The following is a 24,389-nucleotide window of genomic DNA, read 5'->3' on the forward strand; positions in this document are numbered from 1 at the left end:
CCCTGCCTTCATCCAGCGCGCCGCACAGCGTCCTCCTCCGCGGCTCTGCAGCCTCCCTCCCCCGCTCTGCAGCCTCTCTCCGCGGCTCTGCAGCCTCCCTCCGCCGCCCGCACACCGCCGCCGTCCAGCCTGAGTCCGTGGAGCAAGAGGATGCGGGCTGTCGCGTTTTGCGGCAGCATCTTGTCTGTGCACATTTTCCTCTGCGTTCATTCTCTGCCGGTGCACGAGCCGAGGACCGTCAGCAGGTACAAGCAGCTCCAGGTGAGACGAACCCGGCCGAGAGGCGCTGGTGCAGAGGAAAGTTTCCTCTGGAGATCAGATAGGGACAAAAGAGGACGCCGCGCGCGCGCGTGTGTGTGATAGAGATGCAGATAAAGACAATGGTCATGTGGTGCACACAGTTGCACGTGAGTGAATTTATTTGCTGTTTCAGTAGAGGCTTCAGTAGAGTGAATTTCCTGCACGCTCATATTTCATAACTCCTGTTCTCTTCATTGAAGGATGCTTGTTGAACTCTCTGAACGCTCGTGCTCTTCAGTGCCTCATGCATTTCTGAAAGATATGAAGTTGCTCACTGAAAGCTTATGATGGTTGACCGATCAACAGGTCAGGAGCTGTGTGACAGCTGAAATCATTACTAACCATGGGAATCTCAGTGTTTAGTTGTGCTCGAGTATGGATGAGATGCTGTATTTATAGGTGGAGAGGATTTTTTCTGTTAGAGTCAAACGTTTCCTTTCTTGCAGTAAAAGAAATACAACTGCATGCAGAAGCATCTTGCACGTTATGTCACACAGGCCACTCGTTTCCAGCTTTCTGCAGCTTGATGGATGCCAGGCCTGCTTTCCGGTGTAATATCAACAGTTTGTGAGGGAGTCAGATTAAGCAGGCAGAGGCAAGTCATCTGGCAACTGGAGGAGGTTAAAAACCCGGCCTGTTTGCTGACTCAGGGGAAAAGGAGAAAACAGCAGATAGGTCCTCAGAGAGCGAGGGCGAGAGAGAGATCAGGAAACAGGCACTCAGCACCGAGCAGCTCCATGCAGGCTTTTGTTTGGGTTTCAGTGTCTGCAGAAAACAACCGGCCCTGCCGAGCAGGAAACACTAATTCATCTTCCTAACATGCAGTCGAGCCCTGACAGCATGCTGTGTGTGGGCATTCAGGCACTTCTTCATTGACAGTAAATGATTTCCGTTCACGTTGTTCGTTAGTGTGTTTGTCAGTGTGTTCAGTGGTGGAGGGTGATGATGTATACTTACTCAACTCATAGCTCGCTGGGGTGTTTTCATTTTATGCTCCTCGTTCTCCACTATTTTTCAGAGGGAAATATACTGTTATGCTTATTTTACAGTAATAATTACAAGTTAATTTTTTATATTAAAACCGGTAAACCGGTAAACTTTAAAGCCTTAAAAAAACTCCAGTAATTAATGAAGGAGAAACACATTTGTGTGCGTGGCTTTAAAGTTAAACGGAGAGAACTGTTGAATAAAGTTCTGATGTTTTGGATGCATTTTGGGTACTCCAGGTGCACCTCATAGATTAGCCCAGAGAGGAAGCATGTTGTCTTAGGGGGTTCTTCAGTTTATCCACGACAACACCACCTTCCAAGATGCCCCTGCTTCTAAAGGGTTCAGGTGGGGACAGGCCAGGTTTTGGGCCAGATGTCCCTGAAGGCAGAGGACAAGAGCATCACTGAAAGTGTTCTCATCATCAGTGTCCTGACAGTGTGAGAGACAAGAAATGAAGGGTATAATATTGCCAGTTAACACTTGTAAGTAACACTCTCATCTTACTAGAATAACTGTGAATAGCTTAAAATGTCAAAGATGACCAGAGAGAGAGACTCACTGGGATGGTCACCTGTGAGACGGGACAGCTGCTTTCTGCTGGCACAGTCGCCTGCGAGGCCGAGAGCAGAGTGCACCACTCATTTAGCAAAGATGGTCCACGTTAATTCCAGCAACAACAAGAAAAACAGACCCACCTTTGTCTCTGTGTGTAATATTAACCAGCTGACCAGTGAAACCTCACTGCTCAGAGATGTTTATCAGGCTTTAACAGAAAGCACATCAGGGCATTTTTCCTTCTACAACAAGACAAGCAAATCGAAATCGGCCAGTGTCGCTTACTTTTCTTAAATACGTTGATATTCATTGTGGAAAGCCATTTAGAAACATTAGTGATTTTCAATGATGAAAATGAAGATGGCGTCGCCTCCTTAGCATTATTGCTGACAGTGGCCAGACTGCTGAAAACTGTGTTTGACTGCAGATTATGTCAATTTAAGCAGCGTCAGTAAATCTTACTGAGAAACACTGAGTTTTATTGTAACACTTAAACAGACAACTCGACAACTCTTCAACCCCCCTAGCTTTTCCAAGTGGTATTACTGTTAACGCCGCTGTCGCGAAGACAACCAGATCACTCAAAGCCCAGCGACACGGCGTTGGTTTCCAAACTTCCATGAAGGATCAGTCAACACCAGTCTGGAAATAAGAGAGAAGAAACCATGTTCACTGAAGACGTGAAGTCATAATTTTATATGGAGTAACAACATAGTTTGAATATTGTTCTGCACAAACAGGTATCTACAGCAGGGTTGGTGTCAGGGTGGAGGGGACAGTAGAGGAAGACATTAGGAGAAAAAGCATGAGTTTGTAATGAGTATGTAATGGAGTCAGCCTTCTTTTTCCCATTACTCTAACATATTCTGTTTTACATTATGCAATCAACATTTACTTCATAATGATATGTTCAAAGAAAAGTCCTGCATCATTGTTACTCGCAGCTTCGCTTGCATACATAGACTTTTAGAGCGAACCACACCTCCTGATCAGCACTGCAGCATTGTGCCAGCCTCTGGTTGTCTAACTCTCTCAGCTTGTCTGGGCAGATCAGGGCTCGTTTCATGACAACAGAAGCAACCGGCAGCGCTCTCCGCTGTTTCTCACATGGTCGGGCTGTAGCTCAGTGGAGGCACCTTCACCTCAGCACTAAGCTGATAAAATGCTTTGTTAAAGACGAACCTGTTGTTTGGCAGGTGGGGACTTGCTTCGTTTCAGATGCTCATGAGTTGTTAGCTGTCCCACTAAAGACACATTTCCAAACCACTTCCACCTCTAAACATTTAAACAACACTGAGGCCCAAAGAGAGAACAGATTTGTATACCAGAAGCTCTTCCATGAATCATCTCGAAACCCTGCAGGTTTATCTAGTGACCCTACAGAGGGAGATCTCAGCTGGAGCAGAAATGATTTGCTTATTAATCAATTTGTCCATCGACAAAAAATCTGCAACAACTTTGATAATCAATTAATAATCTGAGTCATTTTGAAAACAAGAATACCAAAATTGTTTCTTTGTTTTATATCATTGCTAACTGAATATCTGGCTTATCTGGCTATCTGGATGTTACCCTGGGATCTGGAAAATGTGGTGGATGTGTTCTTTCTGACATTTCGTTGACCAAACAACTAATCGATCAGTCCAGAAAATAATCAGACAATGACAATAATCACTGTTGAGTCTGAGTGTTGAGAGCCAGTGTACTAAACTACTAGACTGTATATAAAGTAGATAAAGCTATAGCTCCACCTCTAAAATGTAATGGTATAATAGTAGTATACAATCTATTAATGTAATGTACTGTATATAATCTGTCAGTCAGAGGCCAGTTTGTTGCAAAACAAATACTTTAACTTTTGATACTTTAAGTGTATTTTTCTGATGATGCTATAATTATTCTATATTATTCTAACATTGCATTAAATGACAGTGAAAGCAATGTGAGAGCGCTCACCTGCAGTGATGAACCCACAGAGAACTATCACGGTAATCTGCTGCTCCCCTCAGCTTCACAGAGCTTCACAGTCAGACTCTCAGCTCATTGTTTTCTCTCGCCTCCCTCTTAACATTGTTTTCAGCAGCATCAGGCAGCTGGTTTCAGAGAAAAAGCTCCGGACGAGAGCAGCACATCTGGGCACTTTGTTCTTGCGTCATGTCGCTGCTTCTTTTTTGGTGAAAGCTGGCCCTCTAATTTGGCTGCTGGTAAATGCAAATTCCGAAGTCTTTGTCAACACATAATTGTAGAAAAAAACAAAAGAAAGAAATGTCTGTGAAGATCCTCAGAAGAAAAGAAAGAAATAGGAGTTGATGAGTGTCCTGTCACTCTGCCTCCATCAAAGCACATGAATATGACAACAGGCCGTATATTTCTGACATCTGTCACTTTTTCTGTCGATAAGACATTTTATTTTGCTGTTTTGTGTGTTTGTCCAATGGGATGTTACTGTAAACGAATGACATGACTGTGGAGAAGCGGAGCAGCTGTCTCTATTTATCTTTTTTGGTCGTTGCTTATTAAGTAACTTTTTCCTGCATGCCTGGAGACATGGAAAACAGATCTGTTTTAGCCCCACTTCTGACATCATGCTGTTTACAAGGATCACTAGAAGAAGGTAGATCAGTTCACTTTATGTGAGTCATGAAGGTTAGACTACCCTCTGCTCCCAGTTTGACCTCTCTCAGTGCGTTTTCACCCATCCATCCATTGTTCTTCCACTGTAGTGTGTATGTGTTTGTATGTGAGTCCACCTGTTGAGATTTGCTGGTAAACAGAGCGGAACAGCAGCTGAAAAAGTGAGATATTTCCCTCAGGAGTTGGTAGAGACCAAAAACAGAGCTCAAAGAGAGTATATAATAGAGTAATATTGGACTAACATGCATCATGTGGACTAGCTCTGTCAAGGAATATTCTACGTTTGAATATATATCTGAATTGTAAAAAAAAATCCAGACATTCGATTGTGAAAATGAATAGTTGATTGTGGGGAAAAAAAGCAGCACCTCTGCGACGGCTGCGAGTCACAAAACCGAGTTTGTATTATCCAGTAGTTTAAGCTTTTTATTACTGGGAAAATCTGTTTAAATCTTGCACATTTACATCTCTCTGGTGATAGTGTCCCTTTATAAAATAATTCCAGAGTTAAATGTGAAAATATTTCGGCTCTACACACTGTTTTGGCCTTCTGCTGCTGACATCCACCCTCTCTCTCACAGCTATTTCTCGTTAAACTGAGAGGATCTCACTCTTTAACAGAAAGGTCTGTCTCTGGAGGGATCCTGTCCATAATGTTGTCAGACACTTAGAACAATCTGAGCCCGTCAGCAGCAGAAACAAACACTTGCAGTGTTATAAATGAATGATAGTGTTGCTCTGTAACTGCTGGTGTGTAAATATGCCACTGTTTGCTTACAAGTTCACTACATCAATTTAAAAGCTGGTGATATGTCAGTGATGTGTTCTCAGCTTCTTTCTGCTGCCCCCGAGTGGCCAAAAAAAGCAGTTCTTGAGGTTTTAAGTAGGATTTTGAATACAGGACTTTGTTTATAATGCAGTATTTTTACACTGAGGTATTCACACTGTCAGGATTAGCTCACACAGGTGTATTCAATGTAGAAATGTTTAAAATCTATGATAGAGCTTGTTAAGAGGTTTAGTGAGAGATGTTTACGGGGGGATCAGAAACTCCAATCAGTTTTTTTTATATGGTGCCAAATTACCTTCCTTATAGAGCAGGTCTAGACCACACTCTCTAATGTACAGACCCACCGACCCCCCATGAGCATGAACATTCCCCCCACTTGGCATTATCAGCCTGTTTGTGTGCAAAACACTGAATGCCTGCTGATATCTGGGACTTTCTGTGGTTAAATATTTACCCTTGAGAGATTTCCCCACTGTGCACATCATTTATCTCCAGTTTGTAAAACCGTTTTATCTCCGGTGGATGTCTGTGGGAGTAGATCTTATCACATTTGTAGTTTGGTGGAAGTCAAGGAAGGAAGTCAAATCAGATGCTGCTCACTTTTTGTTATTGCGAGTCATAAAGTTCGTCATTCCCGGTAATGTCAGATCAGCATCCTTGAAGCCATTCATAACACGCTCCCCGTGTTATACTGCAGACGACCTGATGTCATGACTGAGCAGGGAATTTCCAGACATCTGCTCACTGTGTGTGATGCAGCTTTGTGGGGGTGTGAAGGATAGGCTTGTGTGTGTGTCTGCGTGTGTTTGTGTGTGGTGCACATTTTTTTCATGTTATGTGCATGTTTAGACCTGCATGCACATGGTGTATTTACATGTTTGAGTGACATCAACAAAGATTCCCCAATGTAACAGATGCCTCCTATTAGATAAAACAACAATGCTGCCCTGTGTAGACGGGCTCAGTGCTTAATTTGGGTTGAGGCTCGGGCACGTCAGTTTGGGCGAGACGCAGCAACCGCGGAGTCCTGTGGCGACATGTTAGCTCCATCTCCAGGATCTCCCCAGCATACACAAAGCTTTGTTTCAATGGCATGTGTTCCTTTGTGTTTTACTTTTTAAATGAAAACTTGCTTCTTGCCCACACGCTTGCCTTAGTTCTGTCACTCACCTTGAATTGAGCTGCCCGTCGGCTCAGCTTAGCCTGTGACTTCAGGGTTGAAGTGGTTACAGCCTTTTCAACCCAGCTGGAGCCTCCACTGGCTTCATTATTCTGCATGTTGCACTGTTCCAACCAGCATGAGTTTATTTTAGATCGCATCGAAGGTCCCAACTAGAGATGAAACGAGTCGATTAATCGTTCCAGTCGTCCTTCAAGCAAACAGCAAGCGAACATTTGCTGCTGTTTGTGTGCAGGACCGTTGGCTGGACGAGACGAGCAATTTGAAAGTGGGAAGTTATGATGGGTGTTTTTCACTATTTTCTGAAATGAGAAAATGAACAACGGACTAATAAATAGTAATATCCCAAAACAGTATTAATAATAATGATGATCGCAACTTTTTCATATCAATACAAATATATTAGAAATGCGTATGAGATTATGCAGAAGAGGACCAGACATTTTTCATTTGGTGAACTGGTGCAGAAACTTGGCATCTAACATTTCCGTCAATGTGAGCAGATACAGAAAATATACAGTATACTGTATGTGATGTCATTAAGTGAGGTGTTTTGGTGGTCAGGCTCCTAAAACACTGGATCCTACACTTCCCACTTATTTCAAACTCCACACCTGCAACCAGAGTCAGTTCCTCGTATGTGGACTCTGATGGCGATGCTGCAGTTTGTAGTGGCAGCTTTACTGTATGTTAAAAAGTCTGAGCCCAAGATGAGACATTGTGTGTGCTGTATGTATATGTGTGGATGAATCTATGTTTGGACTGCTCTGAGACATATATATATATATATATATATATATATATATATATATATATATATATATATATATTTTTTTTTTTTTTTTTTTTTTTTTTTTTTTTTTTGCTGCTGCTGGGATTGAATGTGTGATTTTTAATCTGGCCCATTAATTAGTCATCTTTAAGCAGTGAACCACTCCTCTCTGGTCTTGACAGTATAATGAACAGCTGGATTTGGCCCAGATGGCACACCTGAGTTCATTCCAGAGACTTGGTTGTTTTTGAGGCTGACTCAGGGCCAGTGTAGCTTTTGACTGTCAAGTATGTGAACAAATGTCAAGCCATAATCCTTTTACATTAGATCTTTTGAAGTTTGTTTAAGCACACAATTCTTCTCATTGATTGGACAGAAGGACAATTCATCAATACATCAGTTACACTCTACACTGGGCGGAGGGGACTTGCTTAGATGATTGAGGTCACATTACTCAAAGCTGAAACTGACCTTTTGTCTGTGTTGTCACATTAATCCTGCTTGTTTCGCCGTTATCTTGACGGGACAAAGAGCACAGGTGTTTGTCTGATTTACCAGATTAGTGGTTGTTTGGGACTTTTCTAGCGTGGTGGTCTGATATCACATGACATGCGGTGTTTGTCGGATGTTTCTTGTTGACTGCAGCGTAAAAAGACCATTTTAACAACAATGACAATTATTTTGCTGATGTGAGATGTAGAAGTACAACACGAGGATGCACTGGCCCCATGACAGGTCTCACCCAGTAATTTCCACCCTCTTGCTGTCTGCTCGGCTTCAAATGGCCCACTCAGCGAATCTAACCTGAACTGTACCAACAATCATAGGATCCTGGGACAGCTGACCGAGCTGGCTTCAAACAGTCACATCAGCAAGACAGAAACCAAACTTCATCAGCAAGAAACTGACGTCACTGCGTGAGGAAGGTGTGATGGCCACCCAGCACAGCATCGTGAGATGCTCACAAAGCGCTGTCAGCAGACGGGCGACAAAACCAGCAATTTAAAGGCTGCACTTTGGGCTAGGGGTGCCCAGATCTGACCCCCCCCCCCATTCTGTTTATGATATGTAAGATGTGATATGAACTGATCCAGTGCAGCAGAACAGTGCATCCCTACTTTGGGCTCAGAGAAATTGAGACATTTTTCACAATTAAAAATTATGTCTTATGGACTCAATAATGACAACATGCATCAAACAGAATGTTCAGCCCTCCTGCAGCGTCAGGTCAGGTCTAATGCTGATGGGACTGTCTACATTTGGCAGCTGAGTTTCCATTCTCCTGCAATCGTTCTGTATAGAACGTGTCGAGTGTCCAGCTTATTCCTCTGGCCAACATTTAAAGTAAAACAAATCAGGTTGCAGCAGTAAACCACTTATGTTCTCTTGTATTCTTTGCTTTTGGAAGCAAAGAAGAAGAAGAAGGTATGAAATACATGTGATGACTAAATGCCCAGCTGACGGTTTACTAAACTCATCAAATCAAGTTGTTTAGAAACACTGCAAGGGTAATAGCACGTTTCCCAGCAGGATTTATATTTGGATTAAAATTGTCCTCAAAGCGTGCTTTCAACTAACTTCAGTAAGTTCTGATGGAGGTTTGTTATGTCTTTTTACACAAGTGTCTCAGGTGACTCACATGGTCTTTACTCTGACGAAAATTAAAATGATGCAAAGCAGGATGAAGATAAGTGTCCACTTCAACGAGTCCCAGACTCCTCTTCTCTTCAGCGTGGCTCACTAAGTCAGACCAGTATCTGCTGATCCATGTTTCGATGTGACTGTGATTATAATGACAGTATAGTGTAGATAAACTGCTTTATCAGTGGAAAAGTAATAAATATCAGCAGGTAGAACTTTAAAGTCCCTTAGACAGATGAGTGTCTGTAATTTCAGCTTCATATTTTACAACTAGAGTAAAAAGACTTTATAAATGAAAACACATGTATGCTGATCAGTGATGACCATCAGATGTTTTCCTGCAGCTCACAGTGCTCAGTGTGAAAATCGGCAAATGGTCAAATGGTACGGTGACATTTTGCAGGACAATCTGCTGTCTAACCAATTTCTCCAGTATTTCTAAAGCTGTACTGTTTATTTACATTCATCTGAACGCACGGACTCAAAGCTTTGTGCTCTTGTAAAATGTGAACACTTTGTATTTTTGGAGCTCAGCACAAGTTTTGAAAAAATTAGGAGTGGTCTGGAGGTCATCTAAAGCAGGCTGGTCTACGGTGGAGCTGATGGCGTAGAGATATTATCATGAGCATAGAAATGGACGTTGCAGTGATCAGCTGGAAAGTAGCTATTGTTTATTATTACTGATCCTGGATGCTAAAGGTTGCGTGTGTGTGTGATAACTTCAGTGACTGAACCTTTCTCTGCAGGGATGGCCTCACAGCAACAGTCACATCGGTCTGAAGAAGAGGGAAAGACATGAACAGGACACGCTAAGTAATGAGTACCCCTTGAAGTCGGTACTGGCATCCAAAAATGACACGGAGTTCTGGAAGCGTCCTCGCTGTGGAGTCCCAGACTACCCCACCTTAATGCAGGTGGGCCTGTCATACTACAACCTGAAGAAGAAGAAGAAGGGAGGCCTGAAGCGACAGCAGCGCAAGAAGCGCTTTGCGCTGTTTGGAGGCCGCTGGGAGAACACTGACCTCACGTACAAGTAAGAAACAAATACTCTGTTTATCCAGTTATTCATGATATGGACAGCGTGTGCGTAAGTGAGAGGGGGTGGAGATGGGGAGCAAATGTCTGCTTACATTAAGCTGTTTACATTTGAGCTTGGCGAGCTGTGGGCTTGCGGTGGAACTTGTTTGTACATTCAGTTTGGGAGAGCAGCAAAGCATGCGAGCCACCTCGTAAATTGTAGAATCATCCTGTAATTCAAAGTTACGCTGCTTAATAATTATTATTGCGGACACATTGTTTCTGATGTGTTTACCAGGGTGGTCAGTGGGACGAAAGCAGAGCTGTGGATCAAATCAGCACCGTCTCATTCGCAACACTCTGTTTGTGTGGGTGCGTACGAGCTTGTGCTTGTGTACACAGACTGTTGCTGCATTACAGAGACTGGAAACGTTCGGATGGGATAAGAAACAGACTGAGCTCTGCTGGCTTTAGCAGTGTAAATGAACACGGACAGTTACGGCGAGCATCTGGAGGCAGACAGTAAAAACTCAAGAATAACTGGAAACAGTGTTTTTATTTGCTGGTTTCAAGGAAAGAAACACTTGAAGATAAACGTAGTGAAACTGCTGTTCTACTCAAAGCATAGCAAGCAAGCTAGAATAAACTACAGGCCCAGCACTCAGCGCACAGCTTATGAAGCTTATCACAAGCAAAACACGCGCTCAGATATGACTGCTTCAGCGTTTGAAGAGCAAATCCAAACTACAACACTGAAAGCTGCTCCAATCACTACTTTAATATCAGCAGTGAATGAAGTGACTGAGAGTAATGTGGTAGGGGTCATCGGTGGTGACTAACCCTCTGATCACTGAACACAGTCAGCGTTGAGCTGGTGATCATCTCAGGAGTTGGTAGAAGCTGAATAGAAGAGTGAGGTGGCCAGAAACATGATTCCAGGTGAGTGCTGATTGTTGAAACAGGCGACCACTGACACATTTGTCATGAGATGATAATTGTGTTTACAGCTTGCTGCGCCGCCCTTAAGCCGACATAAAAATGAATATTGCAAGTATTAACACTTTTTCTTTGCATAAGTGACAAATACAGGACATACGATATTAACGATATGTCCAATGAAACTTCTGACACCAAATAAATTCACAGCGATCCATAAAAAGACTCATCACATTAGTGAGCTTTAAACACTGCATCACCTCTACCAGGGTCCATGTACCAGTTTTAACTACCCAGTGTGGTTTTAACTGTGTACACCAAATATATGACAGATGCATTTTCCTTACGCAGCAGCACACACAGCTTACTGAAGGAGAGTGAGGGGAGGTTAAGAGGTTCATGTTACATCCTGTGCGTCATGTCTGAGCTCGTCCAACCTGCTGAACAAAAAGAAAGAGCCCGTTCTCCAACCTGTGCCCGCTAACTCAATGTGACAAGATTTACACTGAGCGGGGTGACATGAGCCATGCATGCGGGCACACTCACTCTGTCGATTCTGAGCATTGCTTTTTGAACTCAGCGCACCTTTTCTGCAGCTGCAGGTCCTGCTGAGCTCAACAAACAGGATCCCTGCACGTGTCTCCAGGGAGTCAGAGTCGCATGTTGACCGTGTCATCCACTGACCTGTTTGCTCAGTAGGCAGACTGCAGGGGGTGCTGTCCTGGGGTCAGTCCATGCCTTCTAATAACTGGGCTGTACACAGCTCCTTGACACGGCCAAGAGACAGGCAGATCTACGTTTAATTCCATCTAGCAGGCTGCTGGCAGTGTTGCTACTTGTGTTATGCTATGCTTACACCTTTGCCGCATTGCTTCCCCAGTTTCTGTTTCGAAGCATCTTTAAGGCTAGCATTAGCATTAGCAATCCCATTAGCATGGTAAGCTAGCATTAGCTGGCAACTACATCCTTTCAGCTTGCAATTAACAGTATTTCTTACATCCAGGGCATGGAATAGCGTAATATACTGTAATTTTAGTCGGATAGTTTTTCTTTTATAATATAAAGTCAAAAAGAATTAAGAATGACAAGAGACCAACAAGGAGTGTTTTGTTATCCGTGTTGCCGTTGCTTTGCCACAGTGTTCTCACAACGTAACCACCTGAATGCCAAGCGTAGCGTGCACATGACTTCTAATGTCTCAATCAAAAGCTTAAGAGGTGCTCATTGCATGGATACCTGTATCCATGGTGACAGTGTGTCAGCAGGTTCCGCTGTTTTACAGACGGCGTCATACATTTTGTGATGTTTGATTATTTCTGTGATGCTGCAAATATTGTGTGACGTGTCGGATCAGAAACTCCTAGAAAAGAACCACATCCTCTGCAGGAGCTTAACGATGTTGTAGGATATCATGGTTTTTAGTGAGCGCTCTCTTACACAGCGCATTGGTGTGTGTGTCCAATAGGATCGTACGTTTCCCCTGGCAGATGAGCGAGGGCAAAGTGCGGCGCATCTTCCAGGAGGCTTTTGGTGTGTGGAGTGCAGTGACTCCTCTGAGGTTCAGAGAGGTCACCACCGAGAAAGCCGACATCATTATCGACTTCAACAGGTAAGAAAGTGTGGAGGGCCGAAACTGCCCGAATAAAAGATAAATAAAGAAATAATAAATGACTCAATAGATAAATCAGTATGCCACTAAATCCACTAAAAACATTCAGATGTAGGCATTAATAAATTCATAAAATGTGACATAAATTGATATTTATGTTTTCATCAGCTTCTGTATTTACTTACCTTTGTATTAATTCCTTAATTTACTTTTCAATTAAATTTTCCATTTCATTATTTATATAGTGTCACATTTATAGTTCATGTAATTTGTTTCTGGATTATTTTCACTTTGCATTTTCTCTGTTATTTATTTCCCTCAAATGGTTTATTTCTGTATTTGTTCATGCAGTTCTGCTTTAGCATGCAGATGGAGAGCTGTCATTCTAAATGTGGTTTGGGGTCAACTTTTTGCCTGTTGGTTGCTCGACATCACAGTGCAGAGCTTAACTACACGGGTGGCCCTCTGACAGAGTCTGAGGCTCAACAATGTTGAACCAAAGTGATGCAGATTAGCTCCAACCAGGACTCTGATCTGGATTGTATTTTGTGGAGAAAATATTTTCTGGTTTTCCCTCTGATGTGTTGTAGCTGCTCTGTCTCAACTCTGTAAAATTCTCAGCGAGGCAATGACCTCGGTTCAGTTTCACTGTGCCCTGCCCCTGCGGAGATATGCTTATGCTAACCAGCCAAGACTGAAATCTTTTGGAGAGAGTTGTGTTCCTCGGTTCTGTGCTGGTCCAGTCTTTTTGTTTTAATGATGAAGCAGAATGAAGCATACGGTGGTGTGATTTACAGTAATTAGTGGCTTGTTTTGAGTGAGAAAGGAATTCATAAACTGCGAAAGATGTGGTCGCTTCATGCGTTGTGTGTTAAAGCAGTGACATGTGATCCACAGCTCCGTCCACACTGACCGCTGTTGTGCTGACTGAATGAAGAGTTTTGAACCTCAATATTGAAAAGTATGTGTAACCAATTGTTTTTAAAAACCCCTGTAACTACAGACCCGAGGTTGGCAGCGGTTTGTGTTTTCCAGATGATCTCTGTAATTTCATCCAGACTTAAATCTCTTGGATCCTTTTGTCAGAGTGACCCAGGAAAAACTAAACCAGATGTATCCCAGCCGAGCTCAAGAGGAGATTACAAACATGAATGAATGCAGCACAGGACTTGTTTGGCAGGGTTTTAAAGAGCGTGCCTCCAGCTACGTTTTATCAGCTCAGATGAGTCATGCTGGCATTTGTTTTACGATACGTCCGTGTCATAACAACTCGTTTCACTGCGTTACATTACACTGCACCGGTAGTTTCTGTCAAGCCCTTCTTTAGCTTGACTCTACAAGTTACTTTTATAACTCCCTTTCTAACATAACTGCTTTCAGGACTGAATCTTATATATCCAATTAACAAATAACAATCATACCCTACAGCAGTATCTCTCAATACTATATTTATGGAAACATAAATATACACATATTACAACTGTATCAAAAATCTTTTCAAAAGTCAAGCTGCTTCCTGTTTTTGAATTAAGAGCTGCTAAACTGAAGTTACTATAGCCACTGAAAGAGTGTGAAAAAGACCCTTTCACAACGTTAACCACGTGTTTGAAAGGCTAACTCCTCCTGTGTGCTTATTTTTCCTGTCATCAGCGTGATTGGTCAGTAACAATGACGGTCCAGGAGCGACATAATTATGATGCAGGAACAGCACCAGCTCAGCGATGTTAGATCGTGTCTTTGTGACGCCCCTCTGCATCTCAAACAGACGCACCGAGCTTTCCACGAACTCCACTCTAAAACCCGTCTGTGGCAATATTAGATGTCCAGAGCAACATCTGGCGGCCCAGCACAGTCTCATCCCAGAGACGCACAAAGCCTTCCTGCCAGAAAGCCTTTCTAATGCGTGGTTGATGTGAAACAGTTTCACGTTGGTTAGGTTTAAGAGTCCATATGAGACGCACAGGCAAGACGGAGCAGCAGTATTTGCTGAGACAACGTTCAATCACTAATACCTATAAAGATCCCCATCTACTCTGGGCCTGTTTTTAATCACAGGAATGCAAAGCGGTAGATGCTTGGACTGTGTGGTATCTCTGAGCACGCGAGTCATTTTGCTTCATGTATGTGTAGCACAAAGTGCTCAGGGGTTGGGTGAAGGTGAATATTGACTTTTAATAAAGAATATTGTGGTGATTCATAAATACAGCGTCAGCCAGTCACAACCATGGCCTCATCGCTCTGAAACAGATGATGTGTGTGCTCATTTTTTTTAGTGGTTTGGTGTCATTTGCATGTGACTTAATGAAGATAAACACAGTGAACAGTGTGTGTAATCAGGGGCCAGCCACCAATAAAATACAAAACCAGGATTAGATAGAGCCCCCACAATATTAAGTCTATTAATTGAAAAAAAGTACATGAAGGCCCCTCATGTGGAATTAAACCAAGCAAGTTCCTGAACTGACAGCCAATTATGGGGTGTGTCTACTGTTGCAGGTACATGCCCCAATATACACACCACCAAATCTATAAAAACACACTGAAAAAACATTTTTAAAAAGCAAGTTATTAAAAAGTCTTGATGAAAGCATGCAAAGTAAATGAAATAAAAACAGTGAAATCCTCCTCCACGTCTCCTGGAAATCAGAGAAAGAAAGGAAATATAATGCTTTGTTTCATGCGTTTCTTCCTACACCAGCCATCACAGTGTTGCTGTCTCCTGGCTGGACAATGTGCAGGTTAACAGTGCAGCAAACACAGAGCTCCTGTTCATTCTGCTGTGCACAGTCTGAACACACATGAGAGAGGAAGTCTTACACAGGCAGCCTGAAGTCTGCAAGTCAAAATGATTTTTCTCTTTTGCCCTCCCAGCTGGATTTCCAACATTGCTCGGCAGGAATAAGTTAAAATGTGTGATATTACATATTGGATTGCGTGCGTGCATTAATGGAAGTGCTTGTGCAGATACTGGCATGGGGACAACTTGCCGTTCGATGGTCCTGGGGGAATCCTGGCCCACGCTTTCTTCCCCAGGACTCACAGAGAGGGAGAAGTCCACTTTGACTACGATGAGCACTGGACAGTGGGCAACAACGTGGGTGAGGACATTTGAAACACTTTTGAACAGAGGTCTTGTTTTATGTTGAATAAAACCTGTGTACTCTGAAACTGCACCTTATTCCTGTTCCTCATTTGATTCCACTAAAGAGAAACTCATTAAACATCTAATTGTAGTGCTACTGTCTCTTTGTCCTGTCCTGTCATCTTTAGGCACTGATCTCCTTCAAGTGGCAGCTCACGAGTTTGGCCACGTCCTGGGCCTGCAGCACTCCCTGGAGCCTGATGCTGTGATGTGTCCTTTCTACAGCGACTCTTACCCTCTACAGCTGAGCGAGGACGACAAGAGGGGCATCCAGTATCTGTATGGCCCCCCTCGGCACGCACCGCCCGAGATGACAGAGACCAACGACATAGACGTCGGAATGGTGAGACTGTATTACTGGGAATGGACCTCCAAGCTGAGATGCACTATATTTCAAGATTTCACCAGTCTCAACTTCTCATGTTAGTCCACAGACAGAAATATCCCTCTCTGTATGTTGTTGTGCCCAGCCGGACGCCTGCAGAACCAGCTTTGATGCCGTGTCCATGATCAGGGGAGAACTGTTCTTCTTTAAGTTCCGATACGTTTGGCGTATCCGTGATGGGCAGCTACAACCTGGATATCCAGCGCTGGCATCACGCCACTGGAGAGGCATTCCTGACCACATCGATGCTGCGTATGAAGACAAGTCAGGCAACATCTGGTTCTTCCAAGGTTGGTTGTAATACTGAAGCACATTTGAAAAGGCTTCATTTTTTATTTTATGAAGAAAATATATGTGTGCTCTGCTGAAAATCTGCAGTTGAAATGTTAGTTTGAAGCACTGACAGCAGTTAAAATTCACTCCCAGAGGCAAAGCAGGCTAAATTCATGCAGTTCTTGAGTGTGGAGTTCAACTTTGGTGAATTTCACCTGCGATTCAGCCGCTGACCAACTGAGTGCTGCCTCACATCACAGTGAGTGACTGTGACGGGGCTGGGCAGGTCTGTCAGGCTTTGATTTCTCCACATGTGGAAGTGTTGTGCATGCAGCTGCTGTAAGAGCGATACATAAACATTATGTTTGTCTGCTGCAACGGAAGCTATTAACATTAGCATGCCCCACTAGTTAGCTTACTGACTACAGCAGTAACCAAACATGAATTCTAAAGCCAGGAAACATGTCATTAGCTGTTTTCTGTGGGCTAGCAGGCTACGTTACGAACAGTCTAGTTCAAGACAGACACACCTACCGTGTGGGAGAAATGCTAAGCTTAGGCTAACGCTAGTGCTAACGTTAGCGCCTCTGTCCTAGTCTTCATTGGATTTAGAAAAGTTTACATTCCAGCAACCCCAGCCAGTCTCGTTACCACAGATAGTGGTACATGTTACGTGTCAGCTAGTCCTTCTCATCAAAATACAGAATAAAAAGAGATGCAGCTGTCATAGTTCACGTTTTAAAATGAGTCAGCTGGAGACAGACTTTCAGCCAACCAGTCGAGGAAGTGTTAAGTAGCTCAGCTAGCCAGCTACAGCTGATAAAATCTGTTAATAACAGTTGTTTTATCAGTGACATCAGGACCTTTTCTTTTAATTACTCTGAATTTAATGGTAAATTTGTCACCGTTGTCATTATAAACTGTATGTGTGCCGGGCGAGGACAGACAGTAACCAAAGGGTCAGTTTCCGCTGTGATCAAGGTGGCCCTCTTCAACCTGGAAGCTATCGTTTTAGCTGTAGCTCTAGAGCCGTGATCTGCTCAAGTATCACTTACTGCACCAAAGAGAAGTTTACAAAGAGACGAGAGTGGATGGCACAAATACAAACCCTTTAATTAACTGGACCATCTCACTGTCAGATATTGTGTGTTGATGGGTGGCACTACAGGTGCAGCTGAGCAGACATGCAGCCACATCCAGCAGTGAGGCTGTGTGTGGTCAGAGGTGAAGGAGACCTGACTTGTTTTTATTCTTACATTATTATTACTTATGTATTGCTGTAGAACATTTAGGACATGGGTGAAAAGAACAGCGACAGCAGCCCATGAATGAATGGTGAATGAGGTTTTCTTTTCACCATGACAGGCGACAGCTACTGGGTGTTTGATGCTGAGAGGAAGATCACAGGACCAGATTCGGTGCGTCAGCTGGGTCTTCCTGTAACAGATATCCAAGCGGCTTTGAAGTGGGAGGAGGACCGCGTTGAGAAAGTCTACCTTCTCAAATCCACTTCCTACTGGCCCTTCAATCCTCAGGAGAATCGAGTTGATGATATCCATCCTCGTAGCATGCGCGAGTGGCAAGGAATGCCCGGTCATACTGATGCCGCCTTTCGGGACAGATATGGTGAGGACTGAAACACATGCATTAGTTTTCATCGCCTCTAGCCCAGTGGCAGGGACAAGCCCACAGCTGACTGCTGCCTTCTCTCGCCCTCACAGGTTATGCCAATTTCCTGAGTGGGCTGCACTACTGGAAGTTTGACCCCGTGACGCTGAAGGTGCTCGAAGGCTACCCCCGCCGCATCGGCACGGATTTCTTCGGCTGCAGTGCCTTAATGTCACAATAAGTTCACACACATACATCTGCTAAAGTGGGTTGGCTTTTCAGATGATTTCCCCACACAGTACTATTTTGGAGATATACTTAAGGATGTATTTAACTTCGACCCATATACATGTAACAACAAACTCTCACCAAAGTCATTGCTGGCTACAATCAAATGATTTTTTTGATAACATTGGATTTGTATTTGAAAATATATGTAAAAGGTTGCTAGATTGTACCGTGAGTGGAAGTCTCTCAGTAGCAGTCAGTCAGTTTCTGCTTCCTTTCGCAGGGCCAGGAATGATTTGGTCAATTTGACATGAGCGTACACATCTGGAGGAGACAGCTGGTTAAAATTGTGGATGGTGGTGAAATTCAGTCCTGAAAAAAGGTCCACCCTCAGGCTTTGGTCCCAAAACTCACTGCCCAAGCTGCTTGAATTTGTCCACATTGAAAGAGTAAGTCCTCTGTAGATGCCAGACAAATAGCACTGCTATACAAGCTCTGTGGGCTGAAAGGCTCGCGCCTCTTCAGCACACAGTGAAGTGCTGTACTGCAATGTTGCCTTATGGAAAGTACATGTAGCCCCCACAGGCCGGCAGTGCGAGCAGGATTACTAGACTGAGTGCAAATACTCCTTAATGCGTAGAGTAAGAACAAACCAAAAACAACGCTGCGCTTACTATCAGAGCCGAGGTATGAATTCACGTCTTCCTCCAGGAACTAGGCTGCATCTCGGGTTGAATACTGGCACACTATACCAACACTAATACACAATATGATACTCCACAAATTCTTCTCCTGTTTCTGGAAAAATACCTGCGTCAGCCGGGGATTGTTGGCGTGTGTCTGCTTGTCTGTCTGTGTGCACCTGCGTGTTCATGTACTGAAGACCAGTGAAGTCAAGTTCCTGGAAAAATGCAAGCACTCATTACATTATTACTGAGTGAAAAGGTAATTAACTACTTACTAATGTGCAACAGTAATTTGTTACATTACTTATTATATTACTTTAGTTACTCAGCAGAGCACCAGCAAGTGTGTTTAAACATCTCCAAAGGCTCCACGCCCACAAGCTACACCTTCTGTACCTGACAGTGTGATTTAACTAGTAGTCAGCTGTTAAGCAGGTATTCACTGACCATCAAAAGCTGCCTTACCCCCACGACTGCACGCGGCATAGAGGTCCTGTCCTCACAGCATGCCTGTCAACACTGGGATTTGAAAATAAGGGAAGCCCACCCTGGACCACCCCGCCACCCTTACCACTCTCCATTTAGACAGTGCTACACACAGTGAAAATCATAACATCACCAGCAGGCTACCACCTGCTTTAAAAAGGATTGTGATAACTAGTTCCTACATTCAGTGACTGCAGTCAGGGGGTGCAATGAATCAACGTATCAGTGAAAACAGTAAAGGGCAGATAAATCCAGCACTTAGTTTATAGATGTATTACTTGAAGGATATATTCACATCACTGACACGTTATGCTCCAGCTGTGATTTTGAGAGGCTGCTGGCAGGAGAGACAGTCGCAGCAGGGGGTGATGATGACAATGGACGGCAGAGATGGTAGAAATACAGCGAGTAGAGCATGTCCCTGACAGGTTGACCTCCTCCCATGGTGAGACACTCCTACAGACTTTTAGCTTCTTTTCAAGCCGTCATCAATGCATAAAACTGCCAGTATTCAAAATCTACATAGTTGATGTCTGTCTGATACCCCTCCCAGTTTTTGTGGCTGTTCCAGGCTTTGCATTGTGGGATGGACATTTTTGCTGAATCCAGGTATTTTTGACTTTCTGCAGTTTTTGCCTTTGTTTGCATACTAGATGCTACATTATAGACAGATAAGTCCATACTGTAGGCGGTTTTGAATACAGATAGGGATTGACAGCTGTGGTGTAAAAAACAAATTTCAAATTGTATTTCTTGTTCAGACTACAAGATGTTTCTGTCCAGTAAAATGGTGACAGTGTCAGATTAGACGATTGCAGAGTCAGAATTTCTTGACAGAGCTGAGACATGACAGACTTCACGTTGGTCTTTGACCAATCACAGCTTGCTGTTATTCATGACATCCACAAGGTCATTAGGAAGGAGGTGGGAGGGACAGACTTCCAGGAAGAAGAATGTAAACAAACAATAGCATCTGGAGTGTTTGATACTGGCCGTCTCCACAGGATGGTGTCCTCCTGGAACCACTCATGCAGGGATCTGAAGATTCTGTATCGTTGCCTATTATAGTAATATAGTAATGTTTTTAAAAACAACTCCATTTGTATCCTGGGAAAAGATGAATATATTCCCAGGAAGTAAGAACTTGAAAATCACAGGAAATCTTTCCACACTAGCTGCATCCCACGACATCCCACCACCTCCTTGATCTCCCTCCAAGAAGTCTGCGTCTTTGTAGTCTGGATGCAGTGAGTCGTGTACGGTAAATGGGGATAATTGCGCACACTTTTGAAGCATTGATGGGCTCAGTTGCAGACACAAAAGTGAAGTAGTTTGTGACAAAGGAAGAAGAGAGACAGCTTGAGACAGACGTAAGACCGCAGGCTGTCTCGCCATGTTGCACTGCCAGTGCTGTTCACAGGGGAGCCCAGCTAATTCAGAAGCACTCAACCTTAATTGAACTGAGGTCCCTTGAGCGCTGCTTGTAAGAGACCCGAGCACAAGGCAACGAGAGTCAGTCGATCCACCACTACGATTCGGACTGCAAACCATTATTATGTTGTTAAGCAAACCGCAATATAAAAAATATGCAAGAAATCATAAAGTGGAAATCGATCAAACAAACGGCTACATCTGTACAAACAGGACAATGACAAGATGAGCGAGGAATGTGTTCTGCTCTGCTCTGCTAGAAGGTCACTGCGATGCTGAACTGCACGCCCAAACTGACAGAAAGAGCAGAAAGCTGACGGGATGTTGGATCAGGTCGGCTCGCTCGGCGTGCAGATCTGCACTCCATGTGTTGAGATTTGGGAGGTGTGTGTTTTAGTGTCTCTGTGACCTTTGATTACCCATAGCCCCCCTCTCTGCGTCGCTTTGTGAAGACGCTTGCCTGTATCTCTGCAGAAGTAGAGTTCCAGCTGCACTCTTCTTCCTCAGCGCCACCCGGGCACTGGCTTCAAATCCACTGTTCACACACTTCACACAGAAGCAGCTGCAGTTTTGGAGGCGTACTTATCTTTTTGCAGGCCTTACATATCTGCAGATCTCTGCCTTTATTTCTATTTCCAAAACATGTTAATCTCATTTGTGCCTCCTCGGTTTCCTTTGATGTTAGTCATGAGCTTCTCGTGCTCGCAGACTCCTGTAGCCACCTCAGCCACAGACCATTTAGCTCTGCAGAAATTAGGCACGCAACAGAAAGGGACTTTTGGAGTTTTGGGAGGCAACAAGTAATCTGGAGCAGTCAGGAAATGACTCATTTTTGCTGATGCAGGGCAGCACAACAATAATGTAATAATTCACAAAAGCCTTCCAGTCTAGTATTTAGCATGACGATAGATAGCTACTGTAGGTAGTGATCCTGGCACTGACTGTAGTAAAGAGTTGTGTAGCTTTTTTGTGCTGCAGGTGACCAGCTTGTATCACCCATATTATATCATCCATTGACAGTAGCAGGTATTGAAAATCAACTTTGGGTCAGTTTGGTCACACTGATTTCTCTAAATTCACTGCAGCATGTCCAGAATGAATGAAGCTGTGTGCTACTTCGTTGAAAATGTAAGGTGCTATCCAAGGTTCTGTAGGCAAAGTAAACCAGTACCTCATATACTGTATTACACAAACTCAAGAAACTGTTCTTTTTACTCTTCAGTGTATTCCTTTGGTGCATGTTTATGGAGCCATACAATCGTCCTCATTATTCGTTGAAGAGCTTTGTTTCCATTCTCTGACTGTTACTGTGCCTTCATCAGAGGAGCTGAGTCTTTCTCAGATCATTAAAACCATGTTATATTTGGCTGACGATATAATGTGGTCTGACCTAAATGACGTGTGTCAGTCCTCGTCAGAGAAACGAGACAGAGCTTCACTATGGTTCGACTTACTGTGTATTTTTATGGATATTGTATTTGTGTTCAGCTGTTTCTAGTCAGTGCAGGACACTGATTATTGCATTGATTTGTTAAATACATTGTGGTTTGTCTGTAGAAATAGCAGTCCAGTGTAGCTTGGACACTGTCAGGTGTGATTTTTAATAGTGCCAACATGTCCTGACAGCCATGTTTTATCTATTTTTATACACATTCAACACATACGGATCTGTTTGCCTTTATATTCACTTGTTCCACTCAGAATATGTATTTCTCATGTGAATAAATTTGTAAAGTTTTTTTTACTGTAAACTTTTCCTGTTTCATTCAGTGAGATAGTTCATGCTTAGACTTTTCATTCACTGCAGGTGTGTTCAAGCCCACCTGCCAGGGGGCACAGAGGGAGAAACCCGAGTCAGCACTTTGTGTCAAACATCTTTTTCCCTGTCAGGAGTCATAACTCAAATCCCATCTGAACACAGAAAGGATTGAATGTGACTGACACCATGTCTATAAATCTGCTTCAGTGTCATAGAGGAGGCCAGAACATGCATGAGAATCGTTTTGTTTTTAAATTTCTTCAGTGTCAAAGTGATCTCTCATTGTAAAAAAATCTAACAAGGTAGAACATCCTGAGTTATCAAGTCGAGAAATACAGAATGCTCTCATTTCACTTCAGTTGACTCACATCACAATAGAAAAACGACTTGTTGCCCACAGCTCACAGTCCATGGCAACATTATACTTCCTGGGTACTGGGTGTGCTGAGGGGGTACAGTTGAGGGGGGTTGTTGCCTGAAACGACTGATCACGATCAGTCTGACACACTTCTTCATCTCCATAAATCCCTTGAAAGTAGAGTCAATGAGTCATAACACATGTGTGGTGAGAAGACTTAAGGGATAAATGCGCTGTCTGCAGTTTGAGCAGCAGGAACTCCCCCTGAGGGTCAGCAGGTCTACACATGTCACACACAATTCAGCCACATTTCTCATTTGTAAACTCAGTGTGTCAGTTTCAGGAGTCGCTCATTTGTGATAGCTGGTTCCTAAACAACAGAGAAACCAGTAGAGACCTGATCAAACCCAGTCCCACCGGGTGCTGCTGCTCGCCTCCAATCACAGTCCTCTTCACTCCTCTGTGCAGTCAGTACAGTCCTTTCATACGTCGTATGGTGAGATTTACTGGAGGAACATTAGGAACATGTAAGAGAAGGGTAAGGACAGTCTGAGTTCGAGCATAAAATGAAAAGTAATCACACGTATAAGACAGACTTTCAGCCAAATCAGCTGTAAAAGGCCACATAGCCAGTGCAGTGCTGCTGGGGTGCTGGGATCCCTGGCTGCAGCATTCTTGTTTTTGTGACTGCGACCACTGAATTAGCATAAAAACTTTCTCCCTGACAAGTACGTAAGAAAGCAGTCAAGCATGGCAGCAGAGAGAGCCACTATCCCTCAAGCCGACTCATTCATCTGCAACCATCAGCTGTGTCAAACGCAGCACTTACCGAACATCTCCCCACAGGACAACAGTCACTTGACCGGCGTCACCAGGGACTCTCAGGTCATTTACTCTGCTGAACAGGTCACACATCTGAGGAGAGTTTTAATTCCAGCTCTTTTCTCCAGCTACATGGGCTAGTTATTGGTAGTTATTGATAGTTTTGGTCCAAAAGAGGTAGAAGAAAAACTGCTTCTAGTTTACTGCATGTTCTCAGCAGATCAGACCTCAGGAAAGACGTCTGGGTGCTGCCATCGCCTCTGTGCTCACTTCAGGTGCATGTGAGGAAGCTGACTTACACTCGTACTACAGGTATGTTTCCGGTCTGCCCAGAACGTGTAGAGATCAGCTGGAGCTCGAGCAGAAACCTGCTGCCAGACTCTTCACTGAAACAGAGAAAAAGCTCTGGCTTCCAGTTAGCTGGAGGATGCTTTGAAGATTCTTGTCTATGGACTTGATGATTGATTATCTGATTGAGAGAATCTGTCCGTGGTAGGACTCATTTATGTTATTGAATTTATTATATTGTTCATACCTGTTTGATTTGTTGTATTACAGAAGGATGTTCTTATTCTAACTACACATCTCTAGCACTTAATAAATACTTAATTCTTCATGACAACTGAAGGTGACGTGATGCATCTGAACGCTCTAGAAGAAATCTAGTAAGTGGACCTTGAGTTACAAATTTGTTTTTGTTCAACTACTATTTCCCGCGTCAAAAACAAACCTTGTAGCACACCTTGGGTGCATGTGTATAAAGACTTAATAAAGGATTTAAAACACG

At 43.5% G+C, this 24,389-nt stretch overlaps 1 protein-coding gene across 1 annotated transcript; it reads left to right on the forward strand.

Moving 5' to 3' along the window:
* LOC121623005 (stromelysin-3-like) lies at positions 1–22,400 on the forward strand. Its single transcript, XM_041960117.1, has 8 exons — positions 1–261; positions 9,609–9,895; positions 12,281–12,424; positions 15,389–15,522; positions 15,695–15,909; positions 16,037–16,241; positions 17,590–17,850; positions 17,946–22,400. Exons 1-8 carry the CDS (start codon positions 151–153, stop codon positions 18,071–18,073), a joined length of 1,485 nt encoding a protein of 494 aa, XP_041816051.1. The 5' UTR covers positions 1–150; the 3' UTR covers positions 18,074–22,400.
* The last annotated feature ends 1,989 nt before the right edge of the window (positions 22,401–24,389 follow it).

The sequence above is a fragment of the Chelmon rostratus genome, chromosome 19 (assembly GCF_017976325.1).
Source record: "Chelmon rostratus isolate fCheRos1 chromosome 19, fCheRos1.pri, whole genome shotgun sequence".
Classification (NCBI taxonomy): Eukaryota; Metazoa; Chordata; class Actinopteri; order Chaetodontiformes; family Chaetodontidae; genus Chelmon; species Chelmon rostratus.